The sequence below is a fragment of the Trematomus bernacchii genome, unplaced genomic scaffold (assembly GCF_902827165.1).
Source record: "Trematomus bernacchii unplaced genomic scaffold, fTreBer1.1, whole genome shotgun sequence".
NCBI lineage: Eukaryota > Metazoa > Chordata > Actinopteri > Perciformes > Nototheniidae > Trematomus > Trematomus bernacchii.
The window spans coordinates 123,776-145,576 of NW_022987585.1; the positions used below are offsets into that span (position 1 = coordinate 123,776).

The window sequence follows — 21,801 nt, forward strand, 5'->3', positions numbered from 1 at the left end:
GCTGACCCAGGCTTACTTCATTTTTCTGTTCTTATTGGCCAGTCCTCCAGATTGCTATCATTTAAGGTAGTTTAAGAATGCTCATAGCATCATGTGGTTGTTGTAAACTCTAACGTTTGAAATCTATGTTGTGGCTCACAATGTGTTGTTTTAATGCTGTGGCCGTAACACTAACTGCAGTAACTAACATTACACATATTTTTAACTACATGGTAAATAAGAAAACAACACTTCAGATGAACTGTTGTCTGTCTTGACTCCGACGTGAAACCCCCGTGTTAATAGGGTGCGTGTCAGCTGGTACAATGCCTTAAAAAGGGATATGGCTAAAGTTATTAATGCTTATACGTCCGCTCTCAACATGTCTACAAACCGGAGATTGTGTACTGTCCACGAGCCTCGTTATTTCCATGAGGTGTCAGATGGAGTTTAAATTAAACTGTCCCTGTCCCTCGCTCCAATGATCACAGGTAAAAAGCAAGAGCCAGTGAAAGAACTTCAGTGGCTCTTCCAGTTACTGCTTTAAGAGAGAAAGGAAATTGAAACAACGGTACACACGCTTCAGTTGTAATGCTCGCTTTATTTTTGATTTGATTTCATCTTTACGAGGCAGCGTCTTTGATATTAAAATGTAGTTTTCAAAAGAAACATTAACAAGAACACAAACAGAACAGCCGAATAAAGAGGGATGGAAAAACGGTTACAAGAATCGATAAAGACAGAGAATAATGAGGAGTCCGACACGGCATCCACAGGTGCAGCAAATTAACCACACACACACACACACGCACACGCACGCACGCACACACACACACACACACACACACACACCACATACACACACACACACACACACACACACACACACACGCACGCACGCACGCACGCACGCACACACACACACACACACACACACACACACACACACACACACACACACATACACACACGCACGCACGCACGCACGCACGCACGCACGCACACACACACACACACACACACACACACACACACACACACACACACACACACACACACACACACACACACACACACACCACACACACACACACACACACACACCACACACACACACACCCGAGGCGAGGTGTAACCAGGGAAACAAATTGAAAACACCTGTGGATGAGCACAGCAGCCCCTACCTACTAATATGCTGTATAATTACATCGCTGAAGCCTTTGTTTTCTGGCAGTAAAACAAGTCGAATTTACACAACCAGGAAATCCGGCACAAGTGTCAACCAACCTGTGGCTTTAGATTCATCTACAATCGACATGTAAACAGTGCTCTCTGAGACGTAACCCACCATCTGTAATTAGTTGTCCTTCAGCTGCAGAACCTGCATTCCTTTTGTGCATAATGCTGCAGAAAGGACCTCTTTTTCTGATCAAGTTATGTCACTGCCTGGCAAAATGCCGGCGCCCGCCCACTTTCAGTGTGTGTGTGTCTACAGAAGGTGGGATAGACACGGTTCGCCACTGATCAACAGCACTCTCAAAAAGCAAGTATTGACGCTACATGTTTTCCAGAGTTCGGTTGCATTTCCACGACAGACTCAATTAGTTTGAGATGTGTGTGACTCAGAGTAGCTGGAGCAGCTTTAATGGAGACAGCCAGGTAATATATCACCTGTGCCCTTTTCCTTTCACATGAGCAGAGAAACGCAGTAATCTTGTCTTCAATTAACTGAGTCAAGCGTTCAGCCACACCGGTGCAATGACACACTTTATAAAGTGTTAACTGGAGCCAACGCAAGGTCACAAAGATAACGTTTACCACAAGGCCGGGGAAAACGGAAGCTGCTGCAATCCAATCACCAGCAGGAATGTGATTTATATGCACACACAAGTGAACATGGCAGTGATGGAGGAAGAATTGAGAGTGCATTTCTGTGTGTGTCTACTGTAGATGTGTTTCTGAATATTAATGTCTTTTACGAGTCCTCTGAGCAGAGGCAATGTTAGGCAAACATCACAAATGTTATCACAGAGGGTGAAAAGAGGTGCTGCAGCACAGGCAGCATGATAAAGAAAAAGAGCTTTTTGAACATTAAAGCATGGAGACACGTCACGGTAGAGACACTACATATGAATATGAACCTGAAGATGAGCAGAATATGTCCTTTTTAAGTTGTTATTAATATGAATAGGCTAATCGTGTGTTTTTTTGGGTTGGATGGACTTGAACTGGATGAAACTAAACACCTCCCACACAAACATACTCTCTGTCCCACATGTGGCTTGTTGGCACCCCATATCTACCTGTGGTGTTTAAAATAAGCCTGTTTTTCATGAAAGGGAAGTAGCCCATTTTAAAACCGTTCTCACAACAAATCCAGTAAGAGATGTCAACAAATGGAATGGGGTTACCAGCCTTAAGGCGGAGGGGAGATTGAGGGTTTGTTGGAAAAATATCAAGGTATAAAGCCCAAAGATTACTATGACTGGGACATCAGCATCCCCATTCTTGGCCCTCATCCTGTGTTATCTCCCCGCTGTCATAAGCCAAAACGACTTTCTTTTTCTTGCTATGAAATCGTCAGCCGTGTCAGTGTGACTCGCCAGAATCGCGCTCTGCAGAGATAGAGCAACAGTGCTGCACTATTGCTCCTAAAACAAAACAAGAACAGCGAAAAGTGACGTCAGATGCCGTGTCCATGTAAATGATGTATGCACTCTTCCTCCAGACAGTGAGTCATGAGAGTGTAAATCATGCAGAGAGTTGATGGATTACAGGTCCGGCTGATTTGCATGATTAAAGTGGCTTTGGAGGCAGAAACATGGAGGAAATAGACCTGCTGGAATATTGGTTTTCCATGAGTTCATCCCTTTAAACAGGACATTGCTCATCATCATTGGTTTGTTATGAAGTGTACGGCACACTGATTTTGTTAGGGAAATATGCTTTTGGTTTGGATACGTAAATGACAAAGAGATTAGATTAATTACTGGTAGAAATAACAAGGGATGTGGGAAATGTCCATGTTAAGTCAATATGTTTATGAGGCTAATAAGTACGGAGGACAACTTGTGAAAATGCATTACAACAGCCAAACACATTTCAATTAGGATGTACGCTCCGCAGCTTCAGAAAGGATGCAGATATAGAAACACAATTGTTCCACATGAAGAAACATCTTCAGCAACTTGACAACACATGCAGCTTTTAGAAAACATTCAGCAACTTGAGGAGACATGCGCAGCGTTTACTAAAAGCTGCAGAAACCAAACGCTGCAAGAAGCTCAAAACACAACAGAGACCAGGGGACACTAAAGAGTGACGCACACAGCTGGGAGACCAGGGGACACTAAAGAGTGACGCACACAGCTGGGAGAACCAGGGGACACTAAAGAGTGACGCACACAGCTGGGAGACCAGGGGACACTAAAGAGTGACGCACACCACGATGGGAGACCAGGGGACACTAAAGAGTGACGCACACAGCTGGGAGACCAGGGGACACTAAAGAGTGACGCACACAGCTGGGAGACCAGGGGGACACTAAAGAGTGACGCACACAGCTGGGAGACCAGGGGACACTAAAGAGTGACGCACACAGCTGGGAGACCAGGGGGACACTAAAGAGTGACGCACACAGCTGGGAGACCAGGGGGACACTAAAGAGTTTGACGCACACAGCTGGGAGACCAGGGGGACACTAAAGAGTGACGCACACAGCTGGGAGACCAGGGGGACACTAAAGAGTGACGCACACAGCTGGGAGACCAGGGGACATTAAAGAGTGATGCACACAGCTGGGAGACCAGGGGGACACTAAAGAGTGACGCACACAGCTGGGAGACCAGGGGACACTAAAGAGTGACGCACACAGCTGGGAGACCAGGGGACACTAAAGAGTGACGCACACAGCTGGGAGACCAGGGGACACTAAAGAGTGACGCACACAGCTGGGAGACCAGGGGACATTAAAGAGTGATGCACACAGCTGGGAGACCAGGGGGACACTAAAGAGTGACGCACACAGCTGGGAGACCAGGGGACACTAAAGAGTGACGCACACAGCTGGGAGACCAGGGGACACTAAAGAGTGACGCACACAGCTGGGAGACCAGGGGACACTAAAGAGTGACGCACACAGCTGGGAGACCAGGGGACACTAAAGAGTGACGCACACAGCTGGGAGACCAGGGGACACTAAAGAGTGACGCACACAGCTGGGAGACCAGGGGACACTAAAGAGTGACGCACACAGCTGGGAGACCAGGGGACACTAAAGAGTGACGCACACAGCTGGGAGACCAGGGGGACACTAAAGAGTGACGCACACAGCTGGGAGACCAGGGGACACTAAAGAGTGACGCACACAGCTGGGATGGAGCGCTTGGTGACGTTCAGGATTATAAAGCTGAACAACTGTCGCTTTATAATCCTGAACGTCACCAAGCGCTCCATCCCAGCTGTTGTTTCCTCAAATTGATGAAGATGTTTCTCCATTTGCATGTGTTTTGGCACATTTGCGTTTTTATATGTGTATTGTTTCTTAAACTGCAGCGTGTTTCTCCTGATGGAAGTGTTTTCACCTGTCGGCCACCATAGGCATGAAATGCATGTGAATATCCAGATATTTGAGGAACAATTTCCTGCAGAGAGTTGGAGGAACAGATCAATATTCCTCTGAAGTCTGTATAATAATTAACTGTAGATGGATTATAGTCATGCAGAGGGGATCCCTGAGAGAGTTCCCCCCCCCTCCCAGCTTTCCTCCCCTGATGGATGAAGCTTTTGGGAATAGACGTTGCACTTCGTCACCTCGCTGTCATACGAGTTAAATCAATAAACTCTCTTTCAACCGAAGCCACAGGCAGCTCACTATGATGGATTACACTCAGTATGTTGTTTTAATTCCTGCTGCCTCTTCCCCTCCCCAACATGCTTCAAATGTCTCCATTTATTGGCAGTAACTGAGTGTGAGCATTTCAAATTGAAACCCAACAAATAGGAGTGGATAAGCTCATAAAATGTAGAGTTTGAGAGGGTTGTGATAGGGGGAAAGCATGCATAATTATATTGCACCTGCTTATTTAAACCTGTGGGTGTTTGTATCGGTATGCATAATTAATTTATGGATTTGTGTGTGTGTGTGTGTGGTGTGTGTGTGTGTGTGTGTGGTGTGTGTGTGTGTGTGTGATGTGTGTGTGTGTGTGTGTTGTGTGTGTGTGTGGTGTGTGTGTGTGTGTGTGTGTGTGTGTGTGTGTGTCCGTGGTGTGTGGTTTGTGTGTGAGGACAGGCAGCTGCTCCTTTGACTTTGCCTGCCAGCAGAGGCCGAAGAATACTGGAAGAAACAGGACGCCTCACCGAACGTTGTTTTACCACCACTGAGCTCAGAGCATGTCGTATGAAGCCCAATTTAGTGGAGAGAGTGAGATTACAGAGGACAAGGTGTTCTCGCTCTGTCATTACCTGTGTGTGTGTGTGTGGTTGTGTGTGTGTGTGTGTGTGTGTGTGTGTGTGTGTGTGTGTGTGTGTGTGTGTGTGTGTGTGTGTGTGTGTGTGGTGTGTGTGTGTGTGTGTGTGTGTGTGTGTCTAACAATGTTAGGTGCAGGTGTTGTTGTATTTATTTTCTTATGTTTCAAATATTCTCTAAAGGATAAAAAGATGAGAAAAATCCTCCAGAGAATTCGCACTTATTGTAAGTTTGTTCTGCTTTCATGTTGTTTTTTTTTGGTCTAGGTTTACTGTTTACAATAAATCACTAGTTTGTGAACGTTTTGAAGCTTGAAGTTTGACATTTCAGCTTCTTATTTTGTTTTTTTCCGGAGCCAGAAATGACCACATTTGGACGAAAGGGTGCAACTATAGGAAATGGCGAGGCCTGGTTCTATTAGCATAGCAACCGTTAGCATAGCAAACTAGCAAACTAGCAAACTAGCAAGGTTAAAGTGAATCCATAATTATCATGATTGATTGGGATGATAATATAGCCTAGTGGTCAAAGCGCCTGTCTCGTAAACAGGAGATCCTGGGTTCAAATCCCAGCAGTGCCTCATGTAGTTTGTCTGATTTGGTTGATACAGGTTGTTCTTATTCAAGAAAAACTTAACCTCAGGAATTTTTTTAAGGTTTCCACAGTTGTTTCTATGATATGTAGAATGCTATACATTTTGTTGCATCACTTCTTTGTACAATAAAAATAACATACTGATGCATTGAAGTGTACAGGTTGTTACCCTGTGAGAGGCACTGCTGGGATTCAGACCCAGGATCTCCTGTTTACAAGACAGGCACTTTCACCAACTAAGCCACAGCGCCTCTTTTTTGCCCTTCTGGAGATGTGTTTTTTCTCAATTCAACAGTAAACTTTAAACCATGCAGCAACCGTCAGGTCTGACAAATTAAGCCAACTCAGAAGTTACTAACAACACAGTTCCTATAATGACCACTTGAGGCACGAACCTAATAGCTGGATATGAAGGCAGCTTTGATTTAAGATGAGAAAGCAATAACACATTTCTTTCTGGAAAAATATCTCATAAAGAATTCATCCGCTGAATCACTGCTGAGATTTGAACCCATGATTTTGTGTCATCTTCTTTTTCACATCAGATAATTAATGCAGCTTTGATATCAGAGAAAACTGACAAGATTACAAGGGCACTGTCGCCTAGTGGTTAAAGCGCCTGTCTTGTAAACAGGAGATCCTGGGTTCAAATCCCAGCAGTGCCTCATAGGGTGTGTGATTTGGATTATGTAGATTGTTCTCATTCAAGAAAACAGTGCGTAAACCTTAAGGTGCATTTTCTACTGAAACTATCACTGAAGGAATGTTTTAAACAATTTTTTTCCAAGGAATCAGAAGTTGATTTCTATATGCTAGGAAATGCCATCAAACCCAACACACTGGTTCTTTAAAATGCACAGCATGGTGCCCTGTGTGAGGCACTGCTGGGATTTGAACCCAGGATCTCCTGTTTACAAGACAGGCACTTTGACCCCTAAGCCACAGCACCTACTACATGGATAAGTTCACTTGAAATGGTTGACATCTTGGTAATCCATTGATTTGGACTCAATATTTTGTGTTATATTCTGCTTAACATGATGTAAATTAATGCAGCTTTGATATGAGTTAAAAACATCTGAACACTGAGGGCACTGTCGCCTAGTGGTTAAAGCGCCTGTCTCGTAAACTGGAGATCCTGGGTTCAAATCCCAGCAGTGCCTCATGTAGGTGTCCGATTTGGTAAAGACCTCCACAGTTGATTCTATGATAGGAAGAAAGCTATACAGTTTGTTGCATCACTTTTTAATACAATAAACATAAGAATGGTTCATTGAAGTGTACAGGTTGTTACCCAGTATGAGGCACTGCTGGGATTTGAACCCAGGATCTCCTGTTTACAAGACAGGCGCTTTAACCAACTAAGCCACAGCGCCTCTGTTTTGCCCGTCTGGAGATATCTTATTTCTCAATTCAAAAGTAAACTTTTAACCATGCAGTCATTAGAAAAACACAGTTATTCTAATGACCACTTGAGGCACGAACCCAATAGCTTTGATATGAAGACAGCTTTGTTTTAAGACAAGAAAACAATGCCACATTTCTTTCTGGAAAACATATCTCATGAAGAATTCATCCTGAGATCCTAGGATAATTCAGTATGTTTTTTTAAATATTTAAGTGTTTTGTGAAATGTGTGTTTTTGAAATGTTGTTTTTTAACACAATGTTGTGTTTTGACCTTCAGGGCCACCGTACATTTAGCTGGAAACTGTCTAGCAACACTTGCCATGCTTTGTGTGTTGGCCTGCAACAGTTATCCAGTGCATTCACAAACAGTGTCATCTATTAATACTGTCCTATGAGACCCCCACCCACTAATTCCCACTGAAGACGAGGTGAGGATGTCCGGAAACAGAGACATTTGGGATCTGACCCGGGATCAGCTTTAATCAGACGTGTCGTTTACAGCTACTTGTTTGTAATGTGATGCAGAAATTAAGCTTTGTATGCAAATCACACACTGTTTCAAGAGGGTCTCTGGCACGGTTATGTTTTTGTATGGTTTTGTGGGGGTATGCAGTTGGTATTGTAGGGTGGCCCTGAAGGTCAAAACACAAAAACACTTCAACAAACAACAAAACTAAAAAACATTTGTATTTATTTTTTATGTGTTTTTTTAAATGTTATGTTTTGACCTTCAGAGCCACCAAACACCAACTTAAAACCTTTAATTTAGTGTTTTTAGAAATGTGTGTGTTTTGTTTTTTAAATGTAGTGTTTTGGCCTTCAGGGCCACCGTAAAAATACTGGTGAATTAAAGGTGGGGTCGGTAATTCACTTCAGAAACACTTTTTGTTATATTCCATGGAATGCTCTTAACATCCCGATAGCAATGAATATCTGAAGTGCTTTGACAAAAAATCCATAAAACAATGTAATCTGTGGAAGCCGTAGTACTGTAAAAAGCACGACCAATCATTTGAGCCGGCCCGGCTAAAATAACTGGATGGCCTACCTGCCTGTCAGCCTTCCATCTGTGCACAAACTTATCTCGTGCCCTCATTGGTCATGTGCGCGTTCGTGTGTGTTGGAGGAGGGGCTCTGTAAGGAAGTCTGAAGGAAGTGGCAGATTTTCTCCGGTTATGTATTTTCAAATTCTAGCGCACTCGAGCTGGTTTCTTACCTACCCTACCTTTAAGTGTTTTGTGATTATATTCTATTTGTTTATGTTTTAGTGTTTTGTGAACTGTTCAGATTTTTTTATTGTTGTTGTGTTTTGTTAAATGCTTTTTTAAATGTAGTGTTTTGAACCGTTAGGGCCACCGTACAAATACCAACTTAAAACCCAGCCAATTTAATTTTGTGTGATTTTCTTTTTGCCATGTTTTAGTGTTTTGTAAGGTGTCTTGATTTTTGAATTGTTTTTGTTGTGTTTTGACCTTCGGGGCCACCGTATATTTGGCTGGAAACTGTCTGGCAGCACTGGGCTCTGTTTTTTCTGTGCTGACCTGCAACAGTTCTCCACGAGTGCCTTCATAAACAGCGTGAATTAGTAAGTGAGGTCTCATAGGACCGTATAAATAGATGACTGCAAAACACCAGACTGGCAATTAGACGGGGGGTGACATCGCCCGGAAACAGAAGCATGTGGGATCTGACCCGGGGTCAGCGTTAATCAGACGTGTCGTTTCAGGCCTCGGCGGCTGAGTGACTCCTGCTTTCTCACTGCGCTGCTGTCACAATTACAGTTTCATTAAAAAAAGTAATAAGTGCAGCTGGCAGCCTGAATGAACAATGAGATTGTTACGCTGCGCTGCGCTGCTCATAACAAACAGCATTTCCATGGAGAAAAGTGGCAAAGGCTGTAAAAAAAGGTGAAGCATGCAGGCAGCAGCGTGATGGGGTGCTAAGTATATTTACTCATGTGTTGTACTTCAGTGCACATTGAGGGTACTTACATTTCCAAGAAAAATTGTGTACTTAAAAAAAATATATATATTATTTGAAAGTGCATTTTGCTGATTATACTTACATACTTTCACTAGTATGAAGTGTGAATAAATGACCTGCAGGCGTGTGTGAGGCGTCCTGTGTTTCAGAGCAAGCTTCAGAAGTTGGTGCAGCACAGCGAGGTTTCAACGTGTGCAACGGGTTTAGATGAACACCACCATGTGCACAACAATACACTTCCTCCCCTCCTCTTTGATCGTAGGGGGGATGAAATAGCTTCACTATCAGTGGTAGAAATTCAAGTTTTTGCTATTTCCTTCTGCAAAAGCAATGCATACATACCCAGTGACTCACATAATGATTAGTCACTGGTGTGAAAGGATCTATTTTGGCGACACAAAGATAAATGATATCTGGGGGAAAGGTGACGGCATTTCGCTCTTAATCAGGAACTACTCGTATAGAGTGGAGTCCTAAAACTAGGGCTCCCCACGATAAGATACTATCACGATACTTAAGCCACGATATGCTAAGTATTGCGTTACGATATATTGCGATATTGCAAATCACATGGCTCATATCCATGTGCGTCTTCCCTTCCTGGTTACAACATGTATTTGCAATATGAATAGTTTATGTAAATAACCCAATGTGTGTTCTTTGAACCTGAAAAGGAGATGGCATTGTTTTTGTTACTTTCATTGCAATTGTATACGTGTCTTAATTTAACTTCCTGTTTTATATAGACATGCTTTGATTTAGAAGGCGACTTTGCGCTATTAGCAAGAAGTTACTGTTCCCAAAGCAAATCTGAGAAAAAGAACGGAGATAAAGTACAGATATTATCGGAGATATCAACATTTAAATACAAGAGGCACAAGGTTAGTGTTAGCTGTAATTTGAACATGTGCTTTGTGTCTTAATTCGTTTATATACTGTATTATAACTTTGCTAACTATTTGAAGTTCACTTGTTTAATGGTATTCTAAAGTAATACTCAAATGGATGTAGCTTAAATGTAGTTGTTTTGTGTCTTTGTGTAGCTCTTACGTTGGTTTTTGGAGTTTTCAATACATTTGAAATCATCAGTCAAGTGTACGGCCATCTTTCGGACGGATATGCTACAGTTTATATCATAGAATATCGATACTTGGCGTCCGTGTATCGATACAATATCGCCACGCAAAGTATCGCGATACTATGCTGTATCGATTATTTCCCCCACCCCTACCTATAACCCTGAAACAAGTCAGCATTTTAGCGCTTCACTTCCTGTCTCCTCGTCTCGAAATCAATGGTTTTCTGAATGTGTTTTTTGTGTTAGCCTGAAACAAGCTGGGGAGATTTGTTTTGTTTGCTCTTATATGTGAGACTTTTCAATGCAGCTGTCTTAAACAGGACTATCTTGTAAAAGAGAATTTGAATTTATAAAGGACATACTCTGGGTTAAGTGAAGGTTAAGTACATACACATTTTAAGGAAGATTGCCGGCCGTTTAAGCACATTTTCCTAGTGGCCACACGTTGGTACTACACCCACCTTTCTTGTCTGTGACGTCATTTGGGCCCAGAAATACTTTTCCCCATTGACTTACATTGGGTAAAGAGACATCTGTACATCAACTTTTTCTTTAGTTAAATAAACTACCTGATACTTTTATAATTATATATTATATATATTATATATTATTTCTGATTTAATATTCTATTCCCTACACGTTTAAAGTGGACCTATCATGCTATATTTGAATAATATAGTGTAGGACCATACCTATATAAGGCATATTTATACTTTTTTTTGTTCAAAATACCAAACAGATTATGCATTTTAGCCATGCCTCATTTTGCTCAATTTGACAATTTCTATCTCTGTTTTAGCAAGGGCTGATTCAGTGAGAACAGCACCATCTACAGGCCTGGCATATGTACTACAGCGTCTCCAGCGCTTTCGAACGGCAATGGCCGTGGCTGTCTCCTCCTGATTGGTGGAGTTGGCCCAATAGCCGTAGCGCCACCGTCCTGACGTCAGGACAGTGTTCAAATCTGGATCAGTTTTTATCAGATCCGTTGCAGCCCCTTTTTTAGAGATTTGGGTATGGAGGAAAATAGAGAGGGTTGTGTTTTCTGACACTTGGTGAGTTCCCTGGAACACCGGGGACACATATTCATGTAGAAAAGACGTACAAAAGTGCATTTTGCATGATAGGTCCCCTTTAATGTAAATAATATCCTGCTTTATATTGTGTTAACTGAAAATTGGCCCTTTAATAGTGTTTTGTTGTCAGAGTTTATAGTTGTTTTTATCTTCAGGGTCTACTGTATATTTTCTACTTTTTAATGCTGTTTTATTTCTATTTTTAGATGTTTATATTCTACAATTGTTTATTTCTACTCTTTAATTTCTACTTATGTGCAATGCCTTGTTTTGTAGGCTGCTGCAACGCAAAATATCAATACATTTGGGATCAATAAAGTACATTCTTGCTAATCCTGTAGCCCTAATTTAAATCATTAGGGTCTGAACGTTGTAAAATGGGTTAAAAGCTGAGTCCAGATGTTCTCTCTCCATTCATTCGACTGGGACAGTAGTGGAAATCGAAGGAAGAGCTTTAGGAAAACTAAAGTGCGCTCTCTGGACCCTGATATGGAAATTTTTTAATTTACACTCCCAATTTTGTTCTTCATGCTCCACTGAGTCACTCTCACACCGAGAGCTCCAACACTGCATCCAGATCTCTTTATACATCCAATAAACCTTTTTAAACATGGTGCCAAACCTCTACAGAGTATTAAATTGATAACATAGAGTGGAGGTAACAACACATTGTGTAATTACTCGCCCAAAACATATAAATCACATGCATTTAGTAATAAATAGCACTCTATATGCATTAAAGGTTGCCCCGTATTGTAATAAATTGTTATATATTTCAGTCTATCACATCCGCAAACACACATTTTTTAGGATTTAGATAAATTGTACAACATTTGTGACGAACTATTATATTTAGCAAGATAGGGAGAATTGATAAAACATTAAATATGATTTTTTTTTTGTACCAGGGACGAACATAATTAGATTTCAGAACTCATGGAAAATCCTAATTTATCAGTCAGGAATTTTTGAAAAATGTGCAAAAACGCTGTCATTATGATTATTAATTGTCTTTATATGAAGTATGTTTGTATACATTTCATTTCTATACACTGTATATGCACATCTTCTTGATTTTCAACTTGTTATGAGTTCATAGACACCAAAAACAGCAGTTTTCTTATTAAACTACATATTCATAATCATGTTTGAGCACATGGGACTACTGTTATTTCCCCGTAAAATATAATGGAATATATAAAACAAGCAGAAGTGCCATTTTCCCAAAGAATAAATGTTGCATGATGAGAAAAACTCACTTGAGCTGCGGCTCCAAGTGAGTGAAATATCTGTGATTTCTGGATATTTTCTGGTAAGTGCCTCCCTTTGAGACCCAAATACATGATGTATAATTTGAGCATTGTGCGGCGCTAACAGCTTCTGAGATGCTTCTTGTAAACGGCCCATCTGAGAGAAGCACATAGAAATAAATCACAGCAACACAGGTTTTACTGCGTGTAGGAAAATAACTACAATCTACGAAACATCACAACACAGGGCTGAAAACAGAGGGAGAGAGAGAGCTATTGACGACCAGACTGTGACCCTGCATGACTCTGAAACACTCAGTATGCTTCAGGACTAAAACTGTCCATTAGACATGAAGACATTTAGACATTTAAATTCCCTGCAGCACTTTGTAAATATGTCGCTTCATATAAAGGCCTAACAATATAAAATCAGCTCTACATGAGGCTATTTCATTCAGGGAGGATTGCAAAGAAAGCTGGCTAGATTTCGAGCTAAATTGGAATAAATAACGCAGGTATACACGGGGTTAGTCTTTAAAACACTCTGTTGTGTTTTGATGACAAAAGATTCAGTGTTGGAGGAAGTTTAACCCTGTCTGTTGTTGGAAACCTACCTAAAATGTTTTATGGTCAATTTTAACAAAGTGATCACATGACTCTTTCTGATGTTACTGCAGATCTGCTGTAAGCTAGCTAGCTAACGTAGCTAACCTAGTCATTTCAGATATACTGACAAACACTGACAGTTAAGAGACGACTAACTCTGAGACAGAGACAGTTGTTCAGCTTTATAATCCTGAACGTCACCAAGCTGTTCCAGCTGTGTGCGTCACTCTTTATTGTCCCCTGGTCTCCCAGCTGTGTGCGTCACTCTTTAGTGTCCCCTGGTCTCCCAGCTGTGTGCGTCACTCTTTAGTGTCCCCTGGTCTCCCAGCTGTGTGCGTCACTCTTTAGTGTCCCCTGGTCTCCCAGCTGTGTGCGTCACTCTTTAGTGTCCCCTGGTCTCCCAGCTGTGTGCGTCACTCTTTAGTGTCCCCTGGTCTCCCAGCTGTGTGCGTCACTCTTTAGTGTCCCCTGGTCTCCCAGCTGTGTGCGTCACTTTTTAGTGTCCCCTGGTCTCCCAGCTGTGTGCGTCACTCTTTAGTGTCCCCTGGTCTCCCAGCTGTGTGCGTCACTCTTTAGTGTCCCCTGGTCTCCCAGCTGTGTGCGTCACTCTTTAGTGTCCCCTGGTCTCCCAGCTGTGTGCGTCACTCTTTAGTGTCCCCTGGTCTCCCAGCTGTGTGTGTCACTCTTTAGCGTCCCCTGGTCTCCCAGCTGTGTGCGTCACTCTTTAGTGTCCCCTGGTCTCCCAGCTGTGTGCGTCACTTTTTAGTGTCTGGAGTTATATTTACGCACTGACGTCAATGTGTAATCAAGCTTTTTTTTAAAAACTGATTCTTCAAAAGCTTATTGTTATTCCTATGATTGACTGACTTTGAGGATGGAGTCTGAACCAGTGGAGTTGCATCGGGGAAAAGTCGATTCATATTTTTATTTCTATGTGTTTGCATGTGTTCATCCAGGACCACATGGGAAATAACTGCTCTTAGTAATGCTCCTCAGTAAGAATCTCCTCATGGATTTGTCGGTCGTGATATTCTTTTGACTTGCTTTAAAATGCCGAAATTACTCTCAATGGTTTTTTTGTGTTCGTGTTTTTATGTCTTGAAATGTTTTGCACCTGCTGAACTGTCTTCTTCTATAGCTGTAGCAGCAGAATTATAATTAAATGGTGTTCCATTCAAATGTAATTGCTCTTTTTAGCCCTTTCTATCCGCCTGCTTTCAGTAACTCCCCCGTGATGTGCCATCAATTTATTCTCTGAGAAGCCTCCGTGCTTTCTGCAGCGCTCGCTCATTTTACACCAAACACAAACAACATCCTCCTTAGTGATTAACGGCGTTCATAAAGTAAATACATTTACTCAAGTACTCACAATTTTGAGGTACTTGTACTTTACTACTATTTCCTGTTATTTACTTCTACTCCACTACATGTATGTAATTCCTTTAGTTACTTCACAGATCTGGATGAATGATGTGAAATATACTCAAGTGTTAAATCAGACTTTAGTTCCACCTGGAGTAAATTCACAAGCTACCCTGCAGTATACAAAGTCATTCAAACTAGCTGCACCTTTACCAGCTTTGAGAACACTTTCATGATCAATCATTATAAAACATATCATATATATTATTCTGAAATGGACCAATCTGCACAATGACTACTTTCACTGTCACTACTTTAACTATATTTTGATGATAATACTTTTATACTTTTACTTGAGGAACATTTTGAATGCAGGACTTTTACTGTAACAGAGTATTCCTACACTCTGGTACTTCTACTTGACTCAAGTACAAGATCTGAGTACTTCTACTTTTACTCAAGTACAAGATCTGAGTACTTCTACTTTTACTCAAGTACAAGACCTGAGTACTTCTACTTTTACTCAAGTACAAGATCTGAGTACTTCTACTTTTACTCAAGTACAAGACCTGAGTACTTCTACTTTTACTCAAGTACAAGATCTGAGGACTTGAAGTACCTCTGACAGGGACTCTGGTGGAAATATTTCATAGAAATTCAAGTCAAGAGATTTTCTTTGAATATTGAATAAGCTTTCCTGCGCAGAATAGGATAACATGTTCACGACAAGAGTGTGAAAGTCTGAATGAAGAGTGTGTGTGAAGAGTGTGTGTGAAGAGAGTGAAACACCTGCGTCCTTGAGAGTGCTATCCAGTGCAAACACAACTCCCTATCTGATAACACAGAGCTACAGTTTGCTGTATATTCAAATATAATGTTGTATTATATAATAATAATAATAATAATAATAATAATAATAATAATAATAATAATAATAATAATAATAATAATAAACTTGATTCATATAGCACCTTTCATGCTTGACGCAGCCCAAAGTGTAAATAAAACATGAACAGTGATACGACTAAAACATCTCTCTATTACAGTAAATGATAATATTAAACATCACACTCACATCTTTTTGAAGTCGAGCAGGCTGTACTCGGGCCAGTCGATGTAGCAGACCACGCGGTCGGGCAGCTGGTCCGTGTTGGAGTAGTAATACTGAGGGAGGGCCAGCAGCAGAGCGAGGACCCAGATCACCCCCACCACTACCTTGGTCTCCGTGGAGGACATGCGCTGCTGCAGGGGGTGGATGATGGCCATGTACCTGCAGGAGGGGGGAGATGGAGATGTTAGGATGCAGAGGAACACCTGAGATCATGGAGGGATTAGTGAAAGGGTCTTGAAGGTAATGGATAAGGAGCGTAATGGGTCAGGGGGCTGCAATATTCCACTCAAAGAGACATGGATCAACCAGAAAGATTCAAGATTTCAAAATTCAAGATTGAAATGTTTTATTGTCACAAAGCTACAGTGTAGAAATGGCAATGAAATTCTTCTGACCTGAGCTCCTCCAACAATGCAACATATATAATAGTGCAAGAAGTCTATATACATGTACATAGAATATGATATGTACAATAATTAAATACGGTTTATTGCGGTGATAACTATTTAGATAAATAAGTAGATTGCAAGATGACGTGTTTAACAGAACTTAACAGAGTTCAGGTGTTTAGCAGTCTCATGGCCTGTGGGATGAAACCCTGTCCCTGAGTCTGGTGACACTTTAAATAACTATAAAGAGACATAAAATGGCAAAACAAATCTGAAAAATAACTCAAAATGATTATAAAGAGACACGAAAAATCTGTCCAACAACATCAAGACTCTGACAAAGACTGTAAGAAAAACCAGAACTTAAATGCAGACAAGACTAATCACAAGAACAAGACACAGGTGGGGAGGGAAGAGGTGAACAGAGGCCGTTTCTCAATGTCGAGTATACCTGCTGCTGAGCCACTATTTCAAGTATACTACGTCATCGAGTGGCGCCGAAGGACTCTTTAAATGCACGTTAAATGCCCAGCATTCGGCGCCACTCGATGACGTAGTATACTTGAAATAGTGGCTCAGCAGCAGGTGTACTCGACATTGAGAAACGGCCACAGTCAGGTAATCAAACAGAGACAGGAAGTGACAACAGACATATCACAGGGGGCGTCTTGAACAAAGACAGATCGTGACATGACAAAATAAAACGGGGAAAACCAATACGGATCATAACAGAGGTGACTATAAAGAGTCTAAAACTGACTACAGAGAAATTTAAAGTGGACCTATCATGCTATATTTAAATGATATATTGTAGGGCCATACCTATATAAGGTATATTTATAAAACGGACAAGCCAAATCAAGCAATCTGATTGGTTCTTAGCCGTGGTATACTGAGCATATACCACGGGTAGAATTGTAAGTTACTTTTCACAACAAGTCAGTATCCCTCCGCGTCTGAGATAAACAGTATACAGTTGGCCCGAAAAGCAAACTGCCTGCAGTTTGCTTTTCAAACTGGAACAAGAAAGCAGCGGAGAAGTAACGGCAGAAACCCTCCTTTTTACGCAGCGGTCCAGACATAGACATCAAACGGCAAAACATATTCAGTGTGCAGTTCCTTTGGCATTAGGACAGGGATATCTAGATACTTTCCAAGGTTTGACATCATGAATTGTGCTACTTTTAAAGCAAGCAACGATGTTTTCAAATCTGTAATCAAAAAGGTCCGCAAAAACGCTATCGACCAATCAGATTGCTTGATTTGACTTGTCCGTTTATAAATATATTTACATTTCTTCCGTTACGAAACAAACTTACAAAGCATAACATGGACACATTTAAGATTAACTTCGACCTCCGGGGTGGTCTTACTATGGAGGAGTGGCTTGAGGAGGAGTGCCTATCTCCAGAACAAAAGCCCCCTGCTAAACGAAGACATGCAGAGCTACGTGAAGAGCAGGTAGACCAACTAGAAAAGTATCACCATTCAAAAGCTTTCTGATGCGGGTCTTGAAACAAAGCAGAGAAATGATGACCGTTAGTGGCCACAGGTGCGAAAGCTCTCTCCAGAGCTACTGGAAGCCGAATCTCGGGGACCGGAGAAAGTGGAGCAATATTCTCGCCACGCCAAGCAACAGCCTCGAACAACCTCAGCCTATACAAGTAACCACGTAAGCCATGCTACTGATGCTGGACAGTTTTTCAGTGGGTGCACAATAAACGGCAACATACACATTAATGTAAATAAATAGCCAAATAATGGATCAACGCTCTCTGTCTAATATGTTCGCTAGCTGTTGTTAGTGTTGTTGCATAGCAACCACCTCGCACTATGTTTCGTGCAGAAGGCAACAGAGGGACTATTTTATTTTGAACATCATTATTTACTAATAAAAACTATTTAAATTAGAGTGTGTATTTTGACCACGCCCCCGTGCAGGAGAGGGGAGCGTGCTCTCTGATCAAGTCAGAGAAAAATAGATCTCCGTCCTCCGTGTTTTATTATAGCCTATTATTATATAGAGTCGTTATTCATTTGTTTTAAAGCTCAATAAATAACAAAGAAGACCTTTGACCGGCACTTCTTAATGGGACCATCAGAGGAGCACCTGAACGCACCATTGGTCCTTGACAGAGCTCAATGCTTTCGCAGTGACGTCTAGTTGATTTGTTGTCCATTAATTGTCATGGTTGTCCATTTCCATGTATTGAGTCTTGATCAGAGTTCCCGTTAGCCGGTAATTACCGGACTTTGACCGGCACTTTTCTCATTTTGTCCGGAAGATTTAAACTTTAACGGACATCTTGACCGGCGAAAGAAAACCTAACTGAAACTCTGGCCCAATAGCCGTAGCGCCACCGTCCTGACGTCAGGACAGTGTTCAAATCTGGATCAGTTTTTATCAGATCCGTTGCAGCCCCTTTTTTAGAGATATGGGTATGGAGGAAAATAGAGAGGGTTGTGTTTTCTGACACTTGGTGAGTTCCCTGGAACACCGGGGACACATATTCATGTAGAAAAGACGTACAAAAGTGCATTTTGCATGATAGGTCCCCTTTAAATGACAAAAGAAATACAAAAACTAATGTAAATATGAACAAACAGGCAACAAAGACTTACAAAAGAGTACAATGACACCAACAAGAAGTAATACAAAGAGACATGAAATGACTGCAATGTGACTCAAGCTATAGATATCTCCAGTCTCTGATTGTGTTACGTTATTATGAGTGCTCTCATACTTGTTAGTGAAATGAGAAACCTTCTATATGTTGAGGTGAAGACAAACACCTTTTTGTTAACCCCTGTTGTTGCTCTCTAGTTGATGCTAAGCTAACTGAAGAGTCTTCTGGCATTAGCTCTGTTTCTTCCACTGATGTGAACATGGGATCAAAACTCTCAACCAGCTCCAGTCGTTCTTACCAAAATGTTGAAGCATTTGTTATAAAGTGAACTTAAACACATGGTAATGTCATGTGAGGAGGAAGAGGAGAGGATGAAGAGCTACAGATGGAGGATTCGTTGTTCACAAGTCAGTACCTCTACATGTAAAGTGTGAAAAGCGTCATACACTGGAAAAAGATCTTCACACCTGCTGTAAACACACACACTCTCGCCCACACACACACACACACACACACACACACACACACCACACACACACACACACACACACACACACACACACACACACACACACACACACACACACACACACACACACACACACACACACACACACACACATCTGAAATCATTTCAATTAAATCTACTTCTTAGGTCGCATGAAGCTTCCAGAAACGTGTGCTCTCGGGAGTGAAAGAGACAATGGAGGAACATTACAAAGAGTGATATGAAGTTGAAATCAAGCGTTAATGTAATCATATCACAGTGTTATAATCAGAGAGAGAGCATGAAGAACTTAATGCGACCCGAACGTCATTAAATTAAATTGGTTTCCTGAAATTAGCTCAGAGAGAAATGATGGTTCTTCACCTCGGGTCTTTTTAGTTTCACCCTCTGAAAAGATGTTTTTTTTTGCATTGAATCGCTTTCATTTAAAACTGTTTAAAAAAAGTTTTAAGGACATGATGTTAACAAGATACAGGGATGACGCTGTTTAATCAGAACTGGGTGCTTAAGGTTTATTTATTTGAATATCATTGACCTCTGTTATGTATTTGTTTGTTTATTTATCTGTTTATTTATCTGCATAAATATATATGTTAATAATTTAGTTTTTGGGAGAAGGGGTGGGATTAAATAAGTGTAAACTTCTTCCCACCCCTTTTCAGATGTGTTAATTAAGTAGAGTCATATCTTTGTGTATCAATTTGACACTGCTTATTTTTTGTATTGCATAATAATTCTCATGTTAAATGTTTGTATTATTGTTTTACACATTAAATCAAATCAAACCCTTTATTGGTGTTTCATCTGAACCAATCAATAACCTGCAAGCTGTTTTGATCAGAATCAGAATCAAGTTTATTACGTTCACACATACAAGGAATTTGCTTTGGTATCTGGTGGTGCTAAAAATAAACAATCTAAAGAAATAAATTGCAAAGTAGATTAAAAAAAAAGAAATATATAAGGATAATAAAAAACAAGTATTTTTAAGAAACAATTTAGCATTAAAACGGGACAAGTATTTACACCTAAAGTATTTTTAACCTGTTAAGCCCTGAGCCTGTTTTTCAGGTCTCAGGCTCGAAAATGACATTCCCAGAACAAATGACCATAACTTCTAAAAGGGTTAAATTAATAATCTTTATTCTCAAAGTAATGATAAACCTGTGAGCTGGATGTAGAAAAGTCAGAATCAATATAGATGTTTTTTATTTTAAAGTAAATTCAGATTGAACATCCGTCCAAAAAATAAAACATGACTTATAATGAAAACCACCCTTGAATGATGAGGTAGACTAAAAGCTTTAGGAATCCAAAGTACAACATATTCTAAGTGCCCTGTATCAAGATTGATGCAAAACAAGTGACCTTTGACCTTTATATAGAGGTTTAGCAAAAAGAAAACCCACTTCTGGGGTCATTTGGGTGGATTTTCTATATCTCTGGAACCCATCGGTCGATTTTGATGATTGACACCTCTTTTTAACCGTTAGAGCCAATAGAATCGAGGGGAAGTTCCTAAAATCCAACTAAACATTACCATTGGTGAATGAGAGACGCGTAGCCAGAATTCCCAAAACCAGAAGCTCTCATAGCAGCTAATATGAAAACTCCGTTATTGACATAAATGTTATGATGGATTATCAGTAATCATTTCAAAGGGACACAGACACATTGGATTAACCTTCAGCAGCGTTCTTCTCGTTTTATTGCCATTGAACCCAACTTTTGATCAGAAAACAACAAAGGTAAGACTATTTGCCGTTTTGGCTCTGTACTGTAAAGTGAAGTTGTGTGTTGTCTTTGCCAGCCTTCGCTGCCGCTCAGTGATGACACTTATACCATTGGACTCTGTGGAATCTCAGCTTTCATATGATATCTTGTTTGTGCAGATCCGATGAAGAAATATTTCTACCGTGAGTTATGTGCTAAGTGCGTTAGCACTCTTTTGCTCATTCAGAGGCTCGGCGTTAGACTTGTGTTTTGTTTCAGTAAAAATGGTTCATATCTTCAGTTAGCTGAGTTTCATCCCGTTAAGTGGGTATGACACATTCATAGGTTGTTAAATGTTAAGAAGCCCTCATACGCTGTCTCTTGCAAGATGATGCGGGAGCCGCCGCCCCCGGGGGCTCCCGGGGGGCTCCCGGGGAGCTCCCGGGGAGCTCCCGGGCTTAACAGGTTAAGAAACAGTTTAGCATTAAAAAAGGATGCTAAAGACAAGTATTTACACCAAATGTAAATGTACAAACAACCTTGAAAGCTAAAAAACAAGAACACTTAGAACAATGAGTATATGGCAAACTATTATATTTTAAAGTGCAGCAAAGTGTTGATTTCATTTAAAATCATTTCTCCTGAACGC

The 21,801-nt window shown here is 41.0% G+C and overlaps 1 protein-coding gene and 5 non-coding genes across 9 annotated transcripts in view; 2 read left to right on the forward strand and 4 right to left on the reverse strand.

Annotated features, from left to right (window-relative positions):
- The window catches only part of tacr1a (tachykinin receptor 1a), a 79,607-nt gene that overhangs the window by 14,648 nt on the left and 43,158 nt on the right, over positions 1 to 21,801 (reverse strand). For all 4 annotated transcript variants that reach the window (XM_034128335.1, XM_034128333.1, XM_034128336.1 and 1 more), the window contains exon 2: positions 15,880 to 16,074. In XM_034128335.1, the coding sequence (XP_033984226.1) occupies positions 15,880 to 16,074 (195 nt within the window). The remainder of the gene's footprint in view (positions 1 to 15,879; positions 16,075 to 21,801) is intronic.
- trnat-ugu lies at positions 6,218 to 6,291 on the reverse strand. Its single transcript has one exon. It is a non-coding gene; the product is annotated as a tRNA-Thr (tRNA).
- trnat-ugu lies at positions 6,633 to 6,705 on the forward strand. Its single transcript has one exon. It is a non-coding gene; the product is annotated as a tRNA-Thr (tRNA).
- Positions 6,917 to 6,989, reverse strand: trnat-ugu. Its single transcript has one exon. It is a non-coding gene; the product is annotated as a tRNA-Thr (tRNA).
- Positions 7,131 to 7,203, forward strand: trnat-cgu. Its single transcript has one exon. It is a non-coding gene; the product is annotated as a tRNA-Thr (tRNA).
- On the reverse strand, positions 7,343 to 7,416 carry trnat-ugu. Its single transcript has one exon. It is a non-coding gene; the product is annotated as a tRNA-Thr (tRNA).